Source organism: Enhydra lutris, unplaced genomic scaffold, assembly GCF_002288905.1.
Source record: "Enhydra lutris kenyoni isolate GAN:26980312 unplaced genomic scaffold, ASM228890v2 scaffoldscaffold2, whole genome shotgun sequence".
In the NCBI taxonomy this organism is placed as follows: Eukaryota; Metazoa; Chordata; class Mammalia; order Carnivora; family Mustelidae; genus Enhydra; species Enhydra lutris.
In genome coordinates this window covers 67,765,596-67,788,770 of record NW_019154086.1, presented here as the reverse complement: position 1 = coordinate 67,788,770, position 23,175 = coordinate 67,765,596, and the positions used below count along the sequence as shown (strand labels likewise).

The 23,175-nt window shown below is 37.4% G+C and overlaps 1 protein-coding gene across 1 annotated transcript in view; it reads right to left on the bottom strand.

Moving 5' to 3' along the window:
- LOC111150271 (discoidin, CUB and LCCL domain containing 2) overlaps positions 1-23,175 on the bottom strand; it is a 91,660-nt gene that overhangs the window by 24,446 nt on the left and 44,039 nt on the right. Inside the window, exon 3 of the mRNA XM_022507716.1 lies at positions 16,954-17,091. Coding sequence (XP_022363424.1) covers positions 16,954-17,091 — 138 coding nt within the window. The remainder of the gene's footprint in view (positions 1-16,953; positions 17,092-23,175) is intronic.

Below are 23,175 nucleotides of genomic sequence, written 5' to 3'. Positions count from 1 at the left end.
GCTCTACCAACAGGATTTCTAACTTCTAAGATTAAAAGTTGAATGTCTTTAAAAAAAAAAAAAAAAAAGTTGAATGTCTAAAAGTAATAGCCTGGGATGCAAAGGTAACTGTGTGGTCCAGCGTGGCATTCAAAACCACAAGAAGACTGCCAGTTGGCCTCAGTACTTTCAGGCCATGTGCCAGAATGCTGGCCAGCTACAGATATACTTGATCAGACCAGTGCTTTATTCTAAATCCATGCAGCGCTGAAACTCCAGATAATGCTATGCAAATGTATGCAACTCACTTGACCTCACTTTCAAATTCCACAGGGCCTCAAAAGAGGTCCCTAGGAGAAAAATAAGATTTCAAAATGGACAGCTATGAGGAGAGCCAAGAACACTAAAGACAGAAAAAGAGAATCACAATTACAAATACCAAGCTTTATAACTCCACAGAGGAAAAGAAAACTTCAAGCCGGCAATTAAGATGTTTTAAAATGTGTCTTTCCTGAAAGCTTTTCCCAAGTAAACAGCCTTCCAGAAAACCACTATTACTATAAGACTCCCAGCTAATAACACAGCTTAGGCAAGATGAATACAGATTAAAAGAAACCATCTGCCTCACAGCCTTCTGATAGCAATGTATAAGAAGTTGTAATGAATGGAACAGAAGTGAGAGTCCAGAAGTAAGTTCTAGATTTAAAGTCAACTGATTTTGATAAGGATGCTGAAACAATTCAGTGGGGGAGGAAGAATGGGCTCTTTGACAAATGGTGCTGGGACACGAGGATATCCACATGCAGAAGAATGAAATTGCACCCCAACCTCAAGATCCCATACAAAAATTAAAGGGGATCTAAATTTAAGAGCCAAAACTATATCTCTTAGAAGAAACTGTAGGTATAAATCTTGACCTTGAATTAAGCAATGTTTTCTTAGCTATGATACCAAAAACATAAGTAGCCACACAAAAATACATAAATTGAATTTCATCAAAATTAAGAACTTTTATGCTTCAAAGAATCCTATCATAAAAGGGAAAGGTAATCCACACAATGGGAGAAAACACTTGCAAGTCATATAATCTGATAAGGATCTAGTACCCAGAATAAAGAATTATTCCAACTTGATTTTAAAAAGACAACTCAATTTAAAAACGAGCAAAGGATCTGAATAGACTACTCCAAAGGAGACATACAGATGGCCAATAAGCACATGAAAAGATACTCAACGTAACTATCAGGGAAATGCAAATCAAAGTCACAATGAGAAACATGTTATACCCACTGGGATGTCTAGAATCAAACGGACAGAGAGTAACAAGTGTTGACAAGGATGTGGAGAAACTGGAACCTGCATGTACTTCTTGAGGCATTTTTTTTTTTTTTTTAAATATTTATTTGACAGAGAGAGAGATCACAAGTAGGCAGAGAGGCAGGCAGAGAGAGAGGGGGAAGCGGGCTTCTTGCTGAGCAGAGAGCCCGATGTGGGGCTCGATCCCAGGACCCTGAGATCATAACCCTGGCCGAAGGCAGAGGCTTAACCTACTGAGCCACCCAGGTGCCCCTTCTTGAGGCATTTTTAAATGGTGTAGCTGCTTTAGAAAAACAGTTTAGCAGTTTCTTTAAAAAGGGTAAAGAGAGAGATACCATACGACCTAGCAATTCCACTACTAGAATATACCCCCCAAAATGAAAATATATGCCCATCAAACACTTGTACATGAATGCTTATCAACTAATGAATGGATCAATCTGGTATATCTGCACAACAGAATATTACTCTGCCACAAAAAAGAATGCAGTACTCATATATGCTACAACATGACCTCTGAAAACATGCTGAGTGAAATAAGCCAGCCACCAAAGCCCCCACATTATATGACTCCATTTATATGAAATATCCAAAACAGGTAAATCTATAGAGAAAAGTAGATCTGTGGTTACCTAGGACTAGAGAGGGAGAGGGTTAAGGGGTAGGGAAAGGGGTGACCACTAGTGACTGTGGAGCTTCTTCTGGGGTGATGAAAATGTTCTAAAATTGACTATGGTGATGATTGCACAACTGTAAATATACTGAAAATCAATGAACTATGTATTTTGAGTAGGTGAAATATATGGTGTAATAAAAGCTTTAAAAGTGAAGAAAAAGAAGCATCATAAAAGTAGTCACAATTTTTCTTTATATAGAGCACATGTGCATTGAGGGATGAAATAAAGCCTAGAAAAAGAGCCAGGACTGGCAGTTTGCTTGTTTATTCATTCGTTCATTTATTCACTCAACAAATATTTAGTAAGTATGTATTATGACTAGGTGTTGTTCTAGGCACTAGAGATAAAGAATCTCTGCATACAGAAAGGGCACCTGTGGGGGGGGATAAGAGAAAATAGTATGAATAAGAAACAGACACTATCTTTACAAGTGATAAATACATTAGAAAAAAATAAGGAAACAAAAGCAGGTAGGAAAAGTTAAGTGGTTGCGATTTTAAGGAACACAGGACAGATCTTACTGAAAAGGTGGCAGGTAAATAAAACTCTAAAACAGGTGAGGGAGTGAGCCACGGGTGTGGGGATAACAAAGGATAGGCAGAGGGAATCACAAAAGGCCCTGAGCAAGAAGCACACTTAGCATGTTTGCTACCAGAGCGAACAAGGGAAAGAAGATTAAGAGCTGAAGTCAGAGAGGAGTGACCTGGAGATAAGGACACTGAGCAAAGTGAGAAGAGACCCTCATTTTAATAGGATCATACTCGCCATCAGGTTGAGAGTAGGCTGAAGGGGAGAAAGGACAGAAAGAAAGGTCAGCGAAAACATCTCTGGTCATAGCCGAGGTAGAGGTAGATAACCTGAATGGCAGTGGCAGCAGGAGGTGTTGATGTGGTCAGAAGCTGATACATGTACGTAAAGACTCTGAGAAGTGGCTAATGAACATAAAGTTTGAGGGAGTCAACGACAACTCTAAGGTTTCTGGTCTGAGCAAACTGAAAGATGAACTTTTCTCCATAAAGTGCTTAGGCAGTGATTTCAATAATTAGCACTGATAAAGCACCATTGTCAAGCCAACTGTCATGCTGGACCCACTGTAAGATGTCCTGCAATGCCAGAAAATCAGTTTCACTTTCAAAGTGAAAGGCAGTATATAGTTTATTCCCTTCTCAACTAAGAGGTTCTGCATGGGACTTAATACTTCTTCTAATCAAATATTATACATAAAAAGAGAGTATTTATAATGTATTTACTGCTACAGAAAACACTAAAAGACAGTATACTTCATTGGGGTGCTCTGGGCCATAGAGAGTGGCAGGAGTAGGACACAGAATGCCCTCAGGGTTCTGCCGAAGCTGACTGGCATTCTATTCTTCCCCTTGTGCAGCCTGAAGGAGAACTGGCATCCATCGTGCAGATTCTACACTAGTCTCTGCAGTACAGTCTACCCCAAAGTGAGTGTAATCGTAGTCCCTCTAGGAAGCTCCCTAGTATCTGCTGCCTCTCTTGACCCTAAAGGGCTTTCTAGAGGAGGCAGGCCTGAGGTGGGGTTGCGAAGGCAAAATAATGTAATTGTGATGAAGAATATGAGAAAACACAGAAAAAAAGGCAGGTCAACAATCAACAACAGGATGAAAGATTTCAACATTTTTTAACAAAAACACCAACATTTAGATATTCTAAGACAGCTCCCAACTTAGTAATATTACTATCAGCCATAATTGATGTCCTAAAACAATTTTTTAAAATTTAAGTACAATTAAACATTTTTCTAATACCTAATAACTGCACAGGCCATGAAATATTTATTTAAACATGACATCTAATGTTAGCCCATCATAACATCACAGAAATGTGATATTTTATAAGTTCATAAATTAATTAAAAATAGCATATTGGTTACTATATCAGAAATATTTTTGATTGACAGCACTATTTCTGAGACAGCAGAATTATGAAATAGATTTAGATCTTCCCCCAATTAATACCCTGTTTTGTGTTACTGAATGAACTGAAAAAACTCTCAGCAGTGTTAGCACTGACTACATTAACTGCTGGGTATAATTTTTGTGCAGCTGAAGCCATTTACTTCTAAAGGAAGGAAGCCTGAGTGCCTAAATTTATTCTAATTCAAGAAAACATAAAGTACTATAAGTTACCATATTTATTTACCCCAAAGAAGAAAATAAATGAAGACAATGCATATTCTTCTTCTTTATTTGCTCTAATATTCTTTAAATAACAAATTTCCCAGAGCCTGAGGAATATGAACGTCATGCCTTCCTAATTTACACTTTGTCAGCAACCTTGTATTATAGATGCTACTTTGTTCAAGGGCTACAGGATGGAGGACAAGACTCATTGTGTTGCTCCAGCCAATATTACCATGTGACCCTGGGCATAATCCCTTGTTTCCATAATAGGAACGTGGTATTAATGTACCATCTGCCATTTAGTGAACGAAATTTACATATGTAATAGAACATAATTTATTGTGATTCAGAGTTAAATAACATTTACTCAGTGGCAGATACTATAGGAGGCTTTTTATATCTTCTCTCCTTTTACATACTGAGAGTAGAGATTAAATCTTATGTTTCTCTTAGAAATATTACAATGTCATCTATGGAAGCTGAATCTATAGTAGGAGCTCAGGTGAAAATAGTCATGCTTTCTTATGGATGATGCAGGCATGACTCGGTTGTCTAATAAACAATGTAGTCAGGCCATAAGGTACACATGGTGAATCAAACCCTCTTCATACCTAAGTTCCTGCATGTATGCATTAAAAAACAAAGACAAGAATATTAAAAGTCATAGGACATTAAAATCTAAGATTTTATATAAAATATATGTGACATTAGGAATATTAAAAGATTATAAAATATTAAAATTCCTCTGTGACCTACACAGTATTTAGGGTGCTAATGAACACATCAGTAAGAGCAGCAGTGAAAGAATATGTCACTGGATAACGTAAGACACCACAGAAACACAAATTCAGTCCCCTCACAGCATTCCTAATTCACTAAAAAAATGAAATACAAAACACTAAAATCATTAAGGCCCTTCAGGTTACCTGCGTTGCAATAAATTTTTTTTTAGATTTTATTTATTTACTTATGTATTTATTTGTCAGAGAGAGAGAGAGAGCAAACAAGCAAGCAGAGTGGCAGGCAGAGGCAGAGAGAGAAGCGGGCTCCCTGCCAAGCAAGGAGCCCAAAATGGAACTCCATCCCAGGACCCTGGGATCATGACATGAGCTGAAGGCAGCAGCTTAACCGACTGAGCCACCCAGGTGTCCCTGTAATAAATTCTATCCCATAAACTGAATAGCCTCTTTGGGTTAACACTCTCTTAACAGACTGTTTTAAAGTGCTCTTTCTCTGAAAAATTGTCAACACTTAATTGGTCAGCACAAACTGACACCAAAAAACACATTTTTCTGTATGTATATTACATACATAAACATAGTATTAATTTGTGTGTAAATAAAAACAAAAAAAACTGCATATAAACTGAAACTTCATTAATAAAAATCTTAAGAATTCAAGAGTTTTTAAATGTCGGCTACCACAACAAAAATAAGGAACAATAAAAACGCTAAAAATAGAAACCTAGCTAAATGTACTCAGAATTCAAAGATTCCCATAAAATTACTGTATAATAAAGGGAGCAAGCAATCTTAAATAACTCACGCTCTATTTTTAAAACCAAAAGGATCTCATGAAAAAACCCAACAAAATAAAACCAAAAACAAAACAACCAGTTATAGAAATCTGGACTCTATTAGAAAGTAGTTCTATATTCTACCCTGTTTCATTTACAAGTTGATTTAATCTAATATAAGATGGAAAAAATGGTAAGTATTTGCCAAAAACATGTGGTTAAAGAAGGTAGCAATCAGAAAACTTTTAAACTATTGGTGTTAATTCTAAAAATAACCTAACAGTTTAGCAATTTTGGACATTGCTGCTATGAACATTGTGGTGCAGATGCCCCTTTTTTTCACTACATCTGTATCTTTGGGTCAAATACCCAGTAGTGCAACTGCTGGGTTGTAGGGTACTTCTATTTTTAATGTCCTGAGGAACCTCCATATGGTTTTCCAGAGTGGCTGCACCAGTTTGCATTCCAACCAACAGCGTAGGAGGGTTTCCCTGTCTGCATCCTCACCAACATCTGTTGCTTCCTAAGTTGTTAATTTTAGCCACTCTGACTGGTGTGAGGTGGTATATCATTGTGGCTTTGATTTGTATTTCCCTGATGGCTAGTGATGCTGAATATTTTTTATGTGTCTCTTGGCCATTTGTATGTCTTCTTTGGAGAAATGCCTGTACATGTCTTCTGCCCATTTCTTGACTGGATTATTAGTTTTTTTGGGGTGTTGAGTTTGATAAGTTCTTTACAGATCTTGGATACCAGCCCTTTATCTGTAATGTCATATGCAAATATCTTCTCCCTTCCGTGGGTTGCCTCTTAGTTTTGCTGTTTCCTTTCTACATCAAAAACTAATGATGTACTATATGCTGTCTAACTGAACATAATAATAATAATAAACCTAACATATAACAATAATCCTGTCAAATGGGAATATTTCCCAGGCTCAGCTGTTTGTAAGGCATAAGCAGATGGCTCTCAGATTCTAAGGGTTCAGGAGGCAATGAAGAAAGTGTTGGTAAATTCCAGTTAGAAAGTTCATTAGTATATACCTTGGCTCATTTTATTTCACATGAAATTTTAAACTATTTACTATTTTTTCCTACTAAAAAAGCACAAACCTACAAAAGTATGACCACTACAAAATTATGGACTGGTAAAATCTGAAATAAAGAGGTTTAACATTACTTTTTACGGATGATGTCATGTTCTACGAAAGAAGTACTGACTATCAGTTCTTAGCTGCATGTGTAACTAAGACACATACATCTACTCCCATCAATTTATGGTACGTAACAGAGGCTGCCTTAAAGGACTCGAAGCTTTCAATGCAAATATAGATATGTCTTCTGAGCTCATTGTTCTATAACTAAAATAACTTAAACATTATTGTCCAGAGTCATCCTACAAATGTGTTTTCCCTAGAAACTGGCTAATGTTAAACAGATTCAAAACCAAGTATTTGGATCACTCACCTATAAAATTTATTTTTCAAATCCAGTGGTAAATGTTTTTAATTTTACATTTTAGAATGAAAATGTCAGTCTCCTTTATTACTAACTAGATAAAAAGATCTGACTTACTGACTCTGGACCTCTGAATAACTGGTTTTGCTTGTCTCAGACCAGCAGTAACTTGGGAATTTCTCTCAATAGACCTTCTCACGAATGGTTGCTAATATGAGGTCTAGGACATCTCTAGGGTCTACATATTTTTTCAATTTTCAAATAAAAGTTTCAATTTCAAGAAAGGATGCTTTCTTGTCAAATGCTTTTTCTGCATCTATTGAAAGGATCATATGGTTCCTGTTCTTTCTTTTATGTAGTCTATCACACTGATTGATTTGCAGATGTTGAACGACACTTCTGGCCTAGGAATAAATCCCACTTAGTCATGGTAATTTTTTAAATGTACTGTTGGATCCTATTAGCTAGTATCTTGGTGAGAATTTTGCATCCATGTTCATCAGTGATATTGGTCTGTTATTCTCCTTTTTGGTGGGATCTTTGGTTTTAGGATCAAGGTAATACTGGCCTCATATAAAGAGTTTGGAAGTTTTTCTTTCTATTTTTTTTAAACAGCTTGAGAAGAATAGATATCAATTCTTCAAATGTTTGAAAAGAATAACTCTGGGAAGCCCCTGGCCCTGGACTCTTGTTTATTGGGAGGTGGCTGATTACTGCCTCAATTTCCTTGCTGGTTACAGATCTGTTAAGTTTTCCTAATTCTTCCTGTTTCAGTTTTGGTTGTTGATACATTTTTAGGAATGCATCCATTCCCTCCAGCTAGCCTAATTTGTTGGCATATAGTCGCCCATAATATGTTCTAATAATGGTTTGTATTTCCTCAGTTTGGTTGTGCTCTCTCCTCTTTCATTCATGATTTTATTCATTTGGGCCCTTTCCCTTTGTTTTTGATAAAACTGGCTAGCAGTTTATCGATCGTATTAATTCTTTCAAAGAACAAGCTTCTAGTTTCATTGATTTGTTCTACGATTCTCTTGGTTTCTATATCATTGATTTCTGCTCTAATCTTTATTAATTCTCTTCTCAAGCTAAGCTTAGGCTTTATTTGCTGTTCCTTCTCCAGCTCCTTTAGGAGTAACATTAGGTTTCTTGTTTCTTGAGAAAGGCTTGTATTGCTACAGAGTTCCCTCTTAGGACCATCTTTGGCGCATCTCAAAGGGTTTGAACAGTTGTGTTTTCATTTTCATTTGTTTCCATAGGTTTTTTCATTCTTCTTTAATTTCCTGGTTGACCCATTCATTCTTAATAGGATACTTTTAACCTCCATATATTTGAGATCTTGCCAAATTTCCTCCTGTGATTAAGTTCAAATTTCGAAGCACTGTGGTCTGAAAATATGCAGGGAGTGATCCCAATCTTTTGGTACCTTTTGACCCCTGACTTGTGACCCAGTATGTGACCTATTCTGGAGAATGTCCCATGTGCACTTTAGAAGAGTATGTATTCTGTTGCTTTAGGATGGGATGTTCTGAATATTTTGAAGTCCATCTGGTCCAGTGTGTCATTCAAAGCCCTTGTTTCCTTGTTGTGATCTGCTTCAAAGATCTGTCTATTGCATAAGTGGGGTGTTAAAGTCCCCTACTATTATTATCAATATGTTTCTTTTATTATTAACTGGTTTATTAGGCTGCTCCCTGGTTAGGGACATACATATTTATAATTGTTAGATCTTCTTGTTGGATAGACTGTTTAATTACCATATAGTGTACTTGCTTATCTCTTTTGGTTTAAAATCTAATTTGTCTGATATATGCATTGCTTCCCCAGCTCTCTTTTGATGTTCATTAGCATGATAAATGGTTTTCCATCCCCTCATTTTCAATCTGGAGGTGTCTTTGAGTCTAAAATGAGTCTCTTGCAGACAGCTTATCAACAGGTCTTGCTTTTTTATCCAATTTGATATCCTGTGTCTTTTGATTGGGGCATTTAGCCCATTTACATTCAGAATAACTACTGAAAGACATGAACTTACTGCCACTATATTACCTGTAAAGCCTCTGTTTCTGTACCTTGTCCTTGCTCCTTTCTGGTCTATGTTAACTTCTGGGCTCTCTCCTCACTTAAAAGATCTCCTTTAATATTTCTTGCAGGGCTGGTTTACTGATCACAAATTCTTTTAGCTTCCATTTGTCCTGGAAGTTTTTTTAAATCTCTACTATTATTTGGAATGACAGACTTGATGGATAAAGTATTCTTGGCTGCCTGCGTTTCTCATTTAGCTTCCTAAATATATCATGCTTGTCCTTTTGGCCTACCAGGTCTCTAAGGTTAGGTCTGCTGCCAATCTAATGTTTCTACCCTTATAGGTCATGGACCTTGTTCCAAGCTTGTTCCAAGCTTCTTTCAGTATTTTCTCTTTGTCTCTGAGATTTGAAAGCTTCACTACTATATATTGGGTTGTTGACCTATTTTTACTGATTTTGAGGGGGGTTTCTCTGTGTTTTCTGGACTTAAATGCCTATTTCCATCCCCAGATTAGGAAGTTCTCTGCTAAAATTTGCTCCAATATACCTTCTGTCTCCCTGTCTCTGCCTTTCCTCTTCTGGAATCCCAAATATTCTAATACTGTTTCACTTTACGGTATTACTTGTCTCTTGAATTCTCCCCCTCATGATCCAGTAGTTGTTTATCTTTCTTTTTCTCAGCTTCCTTATTCTCCATCACTTTGTTTTCTATATCATTAATTCTCTTTTCTGTCTCATTTATCCTAGCAGTTACAGACTCCATTTTTTATTGTACCTCATGAATAGCCTTTTTGATTTGACTTGATTGGATTTCAGTTCTTTTATTTCTCCAGAAGGGGATTCTCCAGTGTCTTCAATGATTTTTTTCAAGCCCAGCTAGTATCTTTATATTCATTTTTCTAAACTCCAGTTCTGGCATCTTACTTATATCCATATTGATCAGGTCCCTCTTGTTCTCTTTTTTGAGATGAGTTTTTCCATCTTGCCATTCTTGCAGAAAGTGGTCGCTTTTCTATTTGTAGGATTGCAGCAATTCCTTTCTTAGATCTGAGGTTGGGTTTACAGTGTTCTGAATGATTTGACAGCAATCTAGCTGAATTCCCGGGACCAGACAAAACTAAGATCTCCTATTCCCCTTTTAAAAAATTTATTTATTTGAGAGAGAGAGAGAGAGAGAGAGAAAGACAGCAGAGCAAGCAAGAGAGAACATGAGTGGGGTGGAGGAGAGGCAGAAGCAGGCTCCCTGCTGAGCGGGAGTCTGATGTGGGGCTCAGTCCCAGGACCCTGGGATCTGAGCCAAAGGCAGATGCTTAACCAACTGAGCCATGCAGGCACCCCTTTTTTGATTAAAACTCTTCACAGTATAGGGATAGAGGGAACACACCTCAATATTACAAAAGCCATATATGAAAAGCCCACAGTGAATACCATTCTCAATGGGAAAAAACTGAGAGCTTTCCCCCTAAGGTCAGGAACATGGCAACGATGTCCACTATCACCACCACTGTTCAACAATGTACTAGAAATCCTAGCCTCAGCAATCAGACAACAAAAAGAAATAAAAGGCATCCAAATTGGCAAAGAAGTCAAAATCCCACTCTTTGCATATTACATGATACTCTATGTAGATATCCAAAAGACGCCACCCCCAAATTACCGGAACTCAGCAATAAACCTAACCAAAGAGGAAAAGGATCTGTACTCAGCAAACTATAAAACTCAAAAAAATTGAGGAAGACGCAAAGAAATGGAAAAACATTCCATGCTCATGGATTGGAAGAACAAATACTGCTAAAATGTCTATGCTACCTACAGCAATCTATACACTCAATGAAATCCCTATCAAAACATCAACTTTTTTCACAGAGCTGGAACAAATAATCCTAAAATTTGTATGGAACAGGAAAAGAGCCCAAATAGCCAAAGTAATGTTGAGAAAGAAAACCAAAGCTGGTGGCATCACAATTCCAGACTTTAAGCTCTATTACAAAGCTGTCATCATCAAGACAGTATGGTACTGGCACAAAAACAGACACATAGAGTAACGGAACAGAATAGAGAGCCCAGAAATAGACCCTCAAGTCTATGGTCAACTAATCTTTGACAAAGCAGGAAAGAATGTCCAATGGAAAAAAGACAGTCTCTTCAATAAATGGTGTTGGGAAAATTGGACAGCCACATGCAGAATGAAACTAGATCACTTTCTGACACCATACAGAAAAATAAACTCAAAATAGATGAAAGACCTAAATATGAGACAAGAATCCACCAAAATCCTAGAGGACAAGGCAGAAACCTCTGAATTTAGCCACAGCAACTTCTTGTCAGACAAAAGCAAAAATGAACTATTGGGACTTCATCAAGATAAAAAGGTTCTGCACAGCCAAGGAAACAGTTGACAAAACCAAAAGACAACTGACAGAATGGGAGATATCTACCTGCAAATGTCTTACCAGATAAAGGGCTAGTATCCAAAATCCATAAAGAACTTATCAAACTCAACACCCAAAAAACAAATAACCTAATCAAGAATGGGCAGAAGATATGAAGACATTTCTCCAATGAAGACATACAGATGGTCAACAGACACATGATAAAATACTCAACATCACAGACACATGATAAAATGCTCAACGTCACTTGGCATTACAGAAATGCAAATCAAAACCACAATGAGATATCACCTCACATCAGTCAGAATGGCTAAAATTAACAAGTCAGGAAATGACAGATGATGGCAAGGACACGGAGAAAGGGGAGCTCTCTTACCCTTTCGGTGGAAATGCAAGCTGGTGCAACCACTCTGGAAAATAGCATGGAGGTTCCTCAGAAAGTTGAAAATACAGCTACCCTACAACCCAGCAACTGCACTATAAGGTACCCACTCCAAAGATACAAGTGTAGTGATCTAAAGAGGCACCTGCACCGCAATGTTTATAGCAGTAATGTCCACAAAAGCCAAACTATGGAAAGTGCCCAAAAGTCCATTAACAGAGGAATGGATAAAGAAGATGTGATATATATGTAAAATGGAATACTATTTAGACATCAAAAAAAGAAATCTTGCCATCTGTGACAATGTAGATTGTCATTGAACTAGAAGGTATTATGCTAAGCAAAATAAGTCAATCAGATGATCTGACAATCTACATGATCTGACTCACATGTGGAATCTAAGAAACAAAACAGAGGACCACAGGGGAAGGGAGGGAAAAATAAAACCAAATGAAATCAGAAAGGGAGACAAACCGTAAGAGACTCTTAATCATAGAAAATAAACTGAAGGGAGGGGGAAAAGGGATGGGGATACTGGGTGATGGACATTAAGGAGGGCATGTGATGTAATGAGCACTGGGTATTATATAAGACTGATGAATCACTGACCTCTACCTCTGAAACTAATAATACAGTGTATGTTAATTGAATTTAAATTTAAAAAATTAAAAAATAAATAAATCTTTAAAAAAATTTCAATTTCAGAAAGTCTAGCTGGAATTTGATATAATTATACCAACCCGGAGTAAAATATACCAATCCTCTAATAATTACTGCACGTGTTAATAATAGTTGTTTTGTATTTCCTTGCTACCCAATGGGCAAAAAGAAAAAGTTCCTTTCACTGGCAGATACAATCTTTCAAAACTGAGATTTACAGGTAAAAATTAAGAGATAACTGGTAATGGAAAAGACTGGATAGTACTGCTCAAAGATCATTAAAACTAACTGAGAGGACTAAAACCATGAAAGTTATGAAAAGTGGACACAAAAGTGAAGAGGACACCAAGTAAAGTGCCCTAAACACAACCTGGGTATTCAAGGAGTTCCGATTCATACAAGAGGGCGGCTTTGTGTCCAAAGCCTCCTACTACAACTGAAAATCATGTAGGAAGAATCTTAGTATTTTGAAATGTTTTCTTGTAGCAGACAGGTCTGTTTCTCAAGTCTTTAGAAAGGATTAGAATCTGGCTTAATTCTAGAGTTACATTTATAATAAGACCTCTTAATTCAATCATTTCTGACCCAGAGTCCTCCAATAGCCTCTTCACTGGACTCCCTACTATTATTCCTGTCTTCAACCCACTTTTCACAGAGCAGAGAAGATCGTAAGAATAAACAAAAACAAGTCCAATCATATCACTACTCAGCTCTAACAGCTTCCATAATTCTTAGGAATAAGCTCCAACCCTGACATTTTCTACAAGGCCCTGAATAACATGAACTACTCACCAAACGGTCAATTCCACCTTAGCTGTGCCAGCTTCCTTTCTTGCTCCTCCAAAGCTCCTTCCCACCACAGGGTCTTTGCATCTGTTATTCTCTTCCCTAGAATAGTTTCCTTTTCCTTCTTGTCCATCTAGAACCTCCCAATTAATCCTTGGGTCCCTGCTTAAAAGTGACTTCCTGTAAAAGTTAGGCTTTTTATGATCTCCCACTCCTCCCACCCTTCTGGCCTATTGTTGGAACTTTCCTTTCATCATACTCCTTGCCATAACTGGAACTGAGCTTCTACTATATGTTTAATGCTTTTTCCCAACCCTGTACTGTAAGCTCCATGAAGGAATAACTGTCCCTTATTTATACTGCTGTTTTCCCAGTGCTAGGCATATTGCAGGAAATACAGCACTGAAGGAAATATAATTTTGCCATGTGTTCTTGCATAAAGGCATGAAAATTAATCTACGTCACACAAAATCATGACTCTATCAACAATACATGCATAACATTAGCAAGTGTTTGTGAGAGTTTAACAAACAAAGAAGCTGTTGTAGCAAAATTTTTCACAATCTTTTCATTCCCAAATACTCTAAATTTCTAACTAGGTTGCTAAGCTGGGGACACGTAGTGAAGTTCCTTGAAAGTATTCATAGAATTCAGTGTGGCAGCAAAGTTTTCTGGATGGAAACAAACAGGCTCTCAAACCAAAGCCAATCAGCATTCAAATGAATGAGTCATTAAAAGAAATTGTGTCTGAAAGGCCACCCAAGAAGAAATGGTAAGAAATTCACCCAGGGTTCCCTTGGATTTAGCCAATTGACTTTTTTTTTTTTTTTTTAAGATTTTATTTATTTATTTGACAGACAGAGATCACAAGTAGGCAGAGAGAGAAGGGGAAAACAGGCTCCCCACTGAGCAGAGAGCCTGATGCTGGGCTTGATCCCAGGACCCTGAGATCATGACCTGAGCCAAAAGCAGAGGCTTAACCCACTGAGCTACCCAGGCACCCAGCCAATTCACTTATAACTTCAAATAAAACAAATACTTTCTAGAGGAAGCAAGTATACACAGGAACCTAAGTAAAAACTCAGGAAAGAGGTGTGAAATGAGGAATTCCCATGATTATGCCTTTACTATAAAAAAGTTCCAGACTGGGTGCCCGGGTAGCTCAGTGGGTTAAAGCCTCTGCCTTAGGCTCGGGTCATGATCCCACGGTCCAGGGATCGAGCCCCACATCGGGCTCTCTGCTCTGCGGGGAGCCTGCTTCCTCTTCTCTTTCTGCCTGCCTCTCTGCCTACTTGTGATCTCTGTCTGTCAAATAAATAAATAAAATCTTAAAAAAAAAAGTTCCAGATTATGGTAGATATTTCAAAGAACTTTGATATCTAAGATTCATGTAAAATAGTGACATAACCACTTGAAATCTGGCAGACATATGTAAGTCCACACCATACTGATTCTGTTACCTGAGATCACTGTCAAATCTTAAACTTTAATATAGGACGTTCAGTTTTCTGTGGAACAAAGAAGCTCCATAATTTAAATACAATATATAAAAAATTTTTTTTAAATGAAGGGATATTTATTTTCAAGAATGTTAGCAAGGGGCACCTGGGTGGCTCAGCTGGTTAAGCAGCCAACTCTTGATTTTGGCTCAGGTCGTGGTCTCGGGGTTCTGGGATCCAGCTCCATGTTGGGCTCCACACTACGCAGGGAGTCTGCCTAAGGATTCTCTCCCTCTCCCTCTGCCCTTCCCTGTACTTGTGTGAGCATATGTGTGCATGTGCACACTCTCTAAAATAAATAAATAAATCTTAAAAAAAGAAACCTTCAACTCAATACTTAATGAAGAGAGAAAGGGGAAAATATGAAGAAAAAAATTAACAATTTAAACTGATAGCAAGAGGAGGCAACTCAAGGAGCTTTAGAAGCAAAGGAATTGTATATTTTCTATTCTCTCACCTATCAACTCAAGACTTCCAAGAAATAAACCTGAAAGGATAGGAAGCTACCATCATCTCACTCAGTGTTTTCTATCTTACTTTCCTGATAGTGGGGAATGAGTATGTGTTTGTGGTGTATGGTGGTGAAAGGAGGAAACTAACATTTGTTTCATGCCTACTGTGTCATGTGCTTACAGACACTACACACATATTAGAGTTAGTCCTTGGAACCAATCCACAGAGGTTACAGAAGTGAGATGACTGGCCAGCAATCACCTGGCGAGCATGTGACAGAGGCGGGGGTGTTCCTCCTACAACACCTTGCTGCCTTACTTGCCCTGGTTCTGTGGGAAACATTTTCATTTAGTGTGATGTTTCCAGTTTCTTCCTTTCCATTATTCCATCCAAATAAGTCTTCTTTCTCATTCTCTCAGAGCAATTTTATTAGCTTTCCCACTTTGTTCCATAGCTCAGAAATTAGGAAAAAGTAAACCTTTCTTCCCACAGAACAGCTGCTCCTTTATCACATTCTAAATAAACTGCTAATGATACCTATCGTGTTTATCTCGAACCCCCAGAGCTGAAAAGGAACAGCTTGCACTGCCCTCAGTCATTCTCAGTGCACAGCATTCTCACATGTAGAAGGTTCTCAATTTTCTCATTTATATAACATAAAGTAATAGCTTTTTAAAAATTTTAAGTTGTCAGGCGCCTGGGTGGCTCAGTGGGTTAAAGCCTCTGCCTTCGGCTCAGGTCATGATACCAGGGTCCTGGGATCGAGCCCCGCATCGGGCTGTCTGCTCAGCAGGAAGCCTGCTTCCCTCTCTCTCTGCCTGCCTCTCTGCCTGTCTCTGTCTGTGAAATAAATAAATAAAATCTTTAAAAAAAAAAAAATTTTAAGTTGTCAGCTTAGTTAAATCATTGTTCAATATCAAAATAATCATTAATGATTGCTTTGTCTGACATATCCTTGCATTAGGAGCACTTCCTAAAACTTTCCTACCACAGTGCTCTCAATAGCAGAGGAAACAAATCCATGCTACAGCAGCCAAAATTCATGAGAGATTTCATTCAAGTCTCACATTTTATTTTAGAAATTCAAGTAAATTTTGCATTCTGTTCCACTCAATAGTCTTGCTTTTAATTTCCCTCCTTGGCACTATCAACAGTAACAATCTAGCCAGTATCTCAGGTTTATTTCGCAGCATCTCAGACAGCATTCTGAAGCATACTCCTGGTAGAGTCAGAATCTATTCTTTTGAGAAGAATGGTAATGTGGTCTTTAACACAGTACTATGAAATGGTAAGCTGTGGATAATGAAACTTTATATTTATATGACACCTTTCAATAACTGACAGATTTTTAAAACATTATTGTCATTTGTGTTCCAATCTTATAAAAGTGAAAAATCAGTATTTCCTCTACTGTGAAAAGGGAAGTGTATGAAACTTATATAATTATTAGTATATGAAATTTATAAAAATTTAATATACTTCCAATTTTTAGAATTCTGAAACTGAACTAATTTTATTCATAAAATTTATATATGTGTTATTAACTGTTTAGTCTTTCTACTCTATTCTAATCTCGAATAACAAGTACTAGAAGAAACACTTCATTTTTATTTTTACAAATTGGAAAATGTGGAAGTTGTGATATAAAGTTGAAAATTACCTTGTTTCTCTATAACGGAGTATGAGGCCAAAAATCCTCGTCCAGAAACATGGATCCCACTCATGAACAGCACTGTAATTTCATTGCTTTTTGATTCAATTGAATGGTTCATCTGCAACCCCAGACCACAGTATTTGCCTAGGAATGAAGAAAAAAAGATATTTGGTATAACTCTCATGAAGTCAGTAATATTTACAATGTAGGTAAGAGCATCAGAAAAATATACCAATCTGGACATTAAACAGAAAATGATGACTAGAATGTTTAATGATTAAAAATCACATTACTCTGAAGACAGCCAAGCAATAACTGTAAATAATTCAAAGGGAAAAAATGGTATAAGCATCAGTGATCTTACAAAGTTCAATTTCTTGTGAAAGACATTTCTTGTACACTCTTAGAATAGTGAGGAATTAAAAAAAAAATCTTAAAAGCATTTCATGCATGCAGGTGGCTCATAAGCAAATGTATAGGTAATCAGTAATTTTCTAACATACTCCCCACAAGGTGCCCCTAGATTCCTGGGCTTAGGGTACCTCTTAAACCTTTTTCAGACTCCCCTCAATTCTTCTTCCAGGGAATGACTGAACTTTAAGTCAATCCCTTTAGGTAATCATGCCCAGTCCTACAACTTTAACTATGCTCTGACAATTCACATACACCTCTACCCAGAGCTTTTTTCTTGAACTTTAGGTATATATATATCCAACTGCCAACTTTTTTCCTTTAATGTTTGACATATAAAAAGCATATCCTCAATACAGATTAATAAAAGGGAAAAAGAATAAAATTAGAGCAAGATTTCTACCAATAACTAACAAAAATGCATTTTTAAAAAATATTTTATTTATTTATTTGACAGACAGAGATCACAAGTAGGCAGAGAGGCAGGCAGGGAGAGAAGAGGAAGCAGCTCCCCGCAGAGCAGAGAGCCCAATGTGGGGCTCAATCCCAGGACCCTGGGATCATGATCTGAGCTGAAGGCCAAGGCTTTAACCCACTGAGCCACCCAGGCACCCCAAAAATGCATTTTCTTAAGTGCCTGGTAACCTAACAAATTCTGAATAAAGAATAACATTCCAAAAATTTTTTGGTTGTGGCAACATCATTCTAGAGTAAGAATAATGTGTACTTCCACAAACACCATTTTCAAGGACTATGTATGATTTTGTGAATAAAATATCCTAAGCAATCAAGAAAAGCCCAATAGAACTGGTACAGGAGTTTCACAATGTCACAGGATCCATATAAAAAAATCAATTATATTTCCACATACTTGTCACAAATACTCTGAAATGAAATTTTTAAAACTTCTAACAGCATCAAAAATAGAATATTTGGGATAAATTTTTAAAGAAGAAATTCAAGGGATGCTGGGGTGGCTCAGTCAGTTAAGCATCTGACTCTTGATTTCACCTCAAGGTCATCTCAGGGCTGTGGCATCAAGCCCCCTGTTGGGCTCTGCCACGTGGTGGAGCCTGATTAAGATTCTTTCTCTCTGCCCCAACCCCCAGGCTAATGGCACTTAAAAAAAAAAAAAAAAAAAAAATCAAAGCCAGTACACCACAAAATAGAAAACACTGCTGAGAAAAACTAAAGGAAAACTAAATAAAATGGGAAACAGACCAACTTCATGAAGTGAAAGACTCAATACTGTTAAGATGTCAGTTCTCCCTACATTGATCTATTGATTCAATGTAATCCCTACCAAAATCCTAGTTTTTTTTTTCTTTTTAGAAATTAACAAGTTGAGGCTAAAATGTATATGGAAATGCAAAGGACAGAGAACAGCCAGAACTGTGAAGTGAAAAAGACAGTTGAAAGACTACTATAACCTGACTTTAAACTTATTATAAAACCACAGTAATCAAGACAGTGTACAATGTAACAGCAAATCTAGATCTGTATCTAAATCTTTACTTATGTTTATGTCTACACCTGTATCTCTACATATTTCAGTAGAGTAGAACAAGAGTTCAGAAATAAACCCACATATGTGGTCAACTGATTTCTGACAAAGGCATGAAGGTAATTCGATGGAGAAAGGATAACTCTTTCAACACGTATACTAAACCAGGTGGATATAAATATGCAAAAACAAATGAACTTAGAACTTTACTTCAAGTCAAAATGGATCACAGACTTAATTATAAGAGCTGAACTTGTAGAACTCTTACAAGAAAACACAGGAGAAATCTTTGTGAATTTGGGCTAGGCAAAGAGTTCTTAGATCCAACACCAAAAAGCAAGTCCATTAAAGCAAAAAATGAGTAATCTGCACTTAATCAAAATTTAAAATGTTCCCTCTTCAAAAGACACCAGTAAGAAAATGAAAAGACACAACACTGACTGGGAGAAAATATTCACACAACATTAATCTGATAAAGAACCCATATCCAAAATGTGTAAAGAATTCTTACAACTCAAATAATTTCATCTTATAAAATGGGCAAAAGATTTAAATAGCCACATCTGTAAGATTTTATTTATTTACTTTGAAAGAGAGAGAAGGAGAGCATAAGCAGGGGCGGAGGGAGAGGGAGAAGCAAGCTCCCCACCAAGCAGAAGACCAACAGAGGGCTCCATTGCCAGGACACTGGGATCATGGCCTGAACTGAATGTAGATGCTTAACCAACTGAGCCACTCAGGTGTCCCAAACAGCCACGTCTATAAAGAAGACCTACCCAATGGCAAATAGATACATGAGAAGATGCTCAAGAGCGTTAGCCATTAGGGAAATTAATATTAAAACTATGAGATCTCATGACACTCTCACTAAAATGGCTATAATCAAAAAGACTGTTAATATTGGTGAGGATGTGGAGAAAATGGTATCTTCAAACACTGATGGTAGGAACTGTAAAATGGCATAGCCATTTCTGGGAGGAAATTTGGTAGTTTCTTTTTTTTTTTTTTTTTTTAAGATTTTGTTTATTTATTTGACACAGAGAGAGAAATCACAAGTAGGCAGAGAGGCAGGCAGAGAGAGATGAGGAAGCAGGCTCCCTGCTGAGCAGAAAGCCCAAATGCAGGGCTGGATCCCAGGACCCTGAGATCATGACCTGAGCCAAAGGCAAAGCCTTAAACCACTGAGCCACCCAGGCATCCTAATTTGGCAGTTTCTTAAAAAGTTAAAATTTGTATATATTATCTCACACAATCTAGCAATTCCATTTCTGTTATTTATCCAAGAAGAAAGAAACCACATGTCCACAGAGGGTTATTCAAATGGTCACAGCACCATTACTCATATTTGCCTCAACCAAAAACAATTTAATTGTTTATCAACTAACAGAAAAAAAAAATGTGGTATATATTCATACAAAGAACTACTACTCACCAAAAGACAGAAACGAACTAATGATACATGCAGATACATACTAATGATACATGGAGGAACCTCAAAAACGTTATGCTAAATAGAAGAAACTATTTATGATCTTTCTAGAAAAGACAAAAAAATTTAGAAATAATAGATCAGTGGCTACCTGGGACTGGAGGTAAAGTGGGAACTGACCACACATGGGCACAAGGGAACTTTCTGGTGTGACAGAGAGTTCACTAAAATGTGAACTCACATTTTAAAATGTGATGTTGCACAGCTATATAAATTTACTGAAACTCATCAAACTATGCATTTAAAAATAGGTGAATTTTATGGTATGAAATAATAGCTCAATAATAAGGTTTTCAAAAGAAATACAAACATTGAAACAATGTGTATTATCAGAGATGATCAAGTGTTTCATGCAAACAAAACAAAACACAGAGTCAGAGCAGAAAATGGCCTTCAGCTATCTATTCCAAGCTGCTGACAGCTGAAAAATCTGAAAATCAAACATTGGTGGATTCTCCAAAATAACACTACTTGTTAGAGGTGAAATCAGTATAGAATCTGGGTCCTCAGGGCGCCTGGGTGGCTCAGTGGGTTAAGCCGCTACCTTCGGCTCAGGTCATGATCTCAGAGTCCTGGGATCGAGCCCCGCATCGGGCTCTCTGCTCTCTAGGGGAGCCTGCTTCCTCCTCTCTCTCTGCCTGCTTGTGATCTCTCTGTCAAATAAATAAATAAAAATCTTAAAAAAAAAAAAAAAAAAAAAGAATCTGGGTCCTCCATTTTGTCCCGTGCTTTCTTCTTCCACACACTACTTCCCAGTAATGGAGGTGACACTTAGGGCTGCAAAAAGAAGTGTTTAATAACAGCATCTCCTCTGTAAATGATCTGGGGTAGCACTTGGCAACCTCTAATGTCTGCAGTGGTCTAGCGGCTGTCTCCTTTCCACCCACAGCAACAACACCCTTGTGTTCTTTCCCTCATCATCCAGCAATAGTCTCGTTCCTTAACTAAATTAGTAAATGCTTCAGCTTGTCTTTTTGTATAAACCATCATCTTGGAATACTACTTTTGCCCTAAATTGAATTATTTAAACCTATGCTACCTTAATTTTAAGATAATTGCTAAAAGCTTTCCATTTCACTCTAAAACTGTTTTTTATTGAATCAATGTTTCCAAGAGATCACATAAGCAGAATTGTGACATTCAGCTGTACATTAAAAATGCATTTTTCTTTCCTTTTTAAAGATTGTATTTGAGAGAGAGAGAAAGAGAATAAGTGAGGAGAAGAGCAGAGGGAAAGGGAAGAACAGACTCCCTACCAAGGATACAGGCCAATGCAGTAGGGTTCTATCGATCCCAGGACCCTGAGATCATGCTCTGAGCCAAAGTCAGATGCCCAACTTATTGAGTCGCCCAGGCATCCCAAAAATGAGTTATTCTTTTTTTTTTTTTTTTTTAAAGATTTTATTTATTTGACAGACAGAGATCACAAGTAGGCGGAGAGGCAGCTAGATAGAAAGAGAGGTGGAAGCAGGCTCCCTGCAGAGCACAGAGCCCGATGCGGGGCTCAATCCCAGGACACCGGGACCATGACCTGAGCCGAAGGCAGAGGCTTTAACCCACTGAGCCACCCAGGTGCCCCAAAATGAGTTATTCTTTACAACTGTTTTTTCTCCTGCCAATGAAAAAGTACTATAATTGTTTTAAATACATTTTCTAATTTTGTATGTTTTATGTATTAAATCTAAAACCAGGTAATTCTTTGTTTTTTTCTAGAAAATGGAAATGATTTAACCCTAAGGCCATACGGACAGTTGTCAGTTAAAACAAAACCCCCAAATTCTAAAACATCTAACACTGTCTATAGATTTATACACTGAACTTTTCTTTCAAGACATAATTCTCCAAAGCTTTATAATTTCTGAATTAAGAAAATTAGCTCATGTATGTAATAATTCTATAAAAACTTTTAGGATGAGCAAAGTAACTAGTTTGTTCTGAGAATAATTTCAGGCCCACATATGAACAGAATAACATACGAGATGTAGATACCATATTTCATTCTATGTATCACTGTGTTTTTGGGTTTTTTTTTAAGATTTTATTTATTTATTTGACAGAGAGAGACACAGCAAGAGAGGGAACACAAACAGGGGGAGTGGGAAAGGGAGAAGCAGGCTTTCTGCCAAGCAGGCGGCCTGATGCAGGGCTCGATCCCAGAACCCTGGGATCATGACTTGAGCCAAAGGCAGTCACTTAACAACTGAGCCACCCAGGCACCCCTGTATCATTGTATTTTAGATTATTTTTTTCCCTAAACTTGGAAAGATAAGTACAATTTTTCTGTCCTCCAGTCAGATTTGCCTGACATAAACTGACAAAGAAAAGCCCCTCAAACAAATTTTCTCCCTTGAGGCACAGAAAACTACAGAAAGCATGCTATTATGTCTTATAGTGAACTATATTTATAATCTTAGCATAACTTTTTTTTGAAGATTTATTTATTTATTTATAGAGGAGGGGAGAGCTCATACACACACACACTTGAGAGGAAAGAGGGGAAGCGGGGGAGGGAGAGACAGAATCTCAAGCTGACTCCATGCTGAGACAGAGCCCCTCTCTGAGATCATGACCTGAGGAGAAACCAAGAGTCGGACACTTAACTGCCAGAGCCACCGCAGAGCCCCAGCTTAACTGGTTTTTAAGTGGCAGTATGGCTCTTCTGTCATTATACAGAACTTTTAGGAAAAGGTTGCAAACAAAAAAGTAACAACCAAAAGAACTAATCTAAAAACAACAATGAATATACTACATTTATAAAATTAAAAAGAAAAAAAAAACCACTTAATTTGAAAGCCAAGAAGATTCAGTCTACAACTTCTCAACT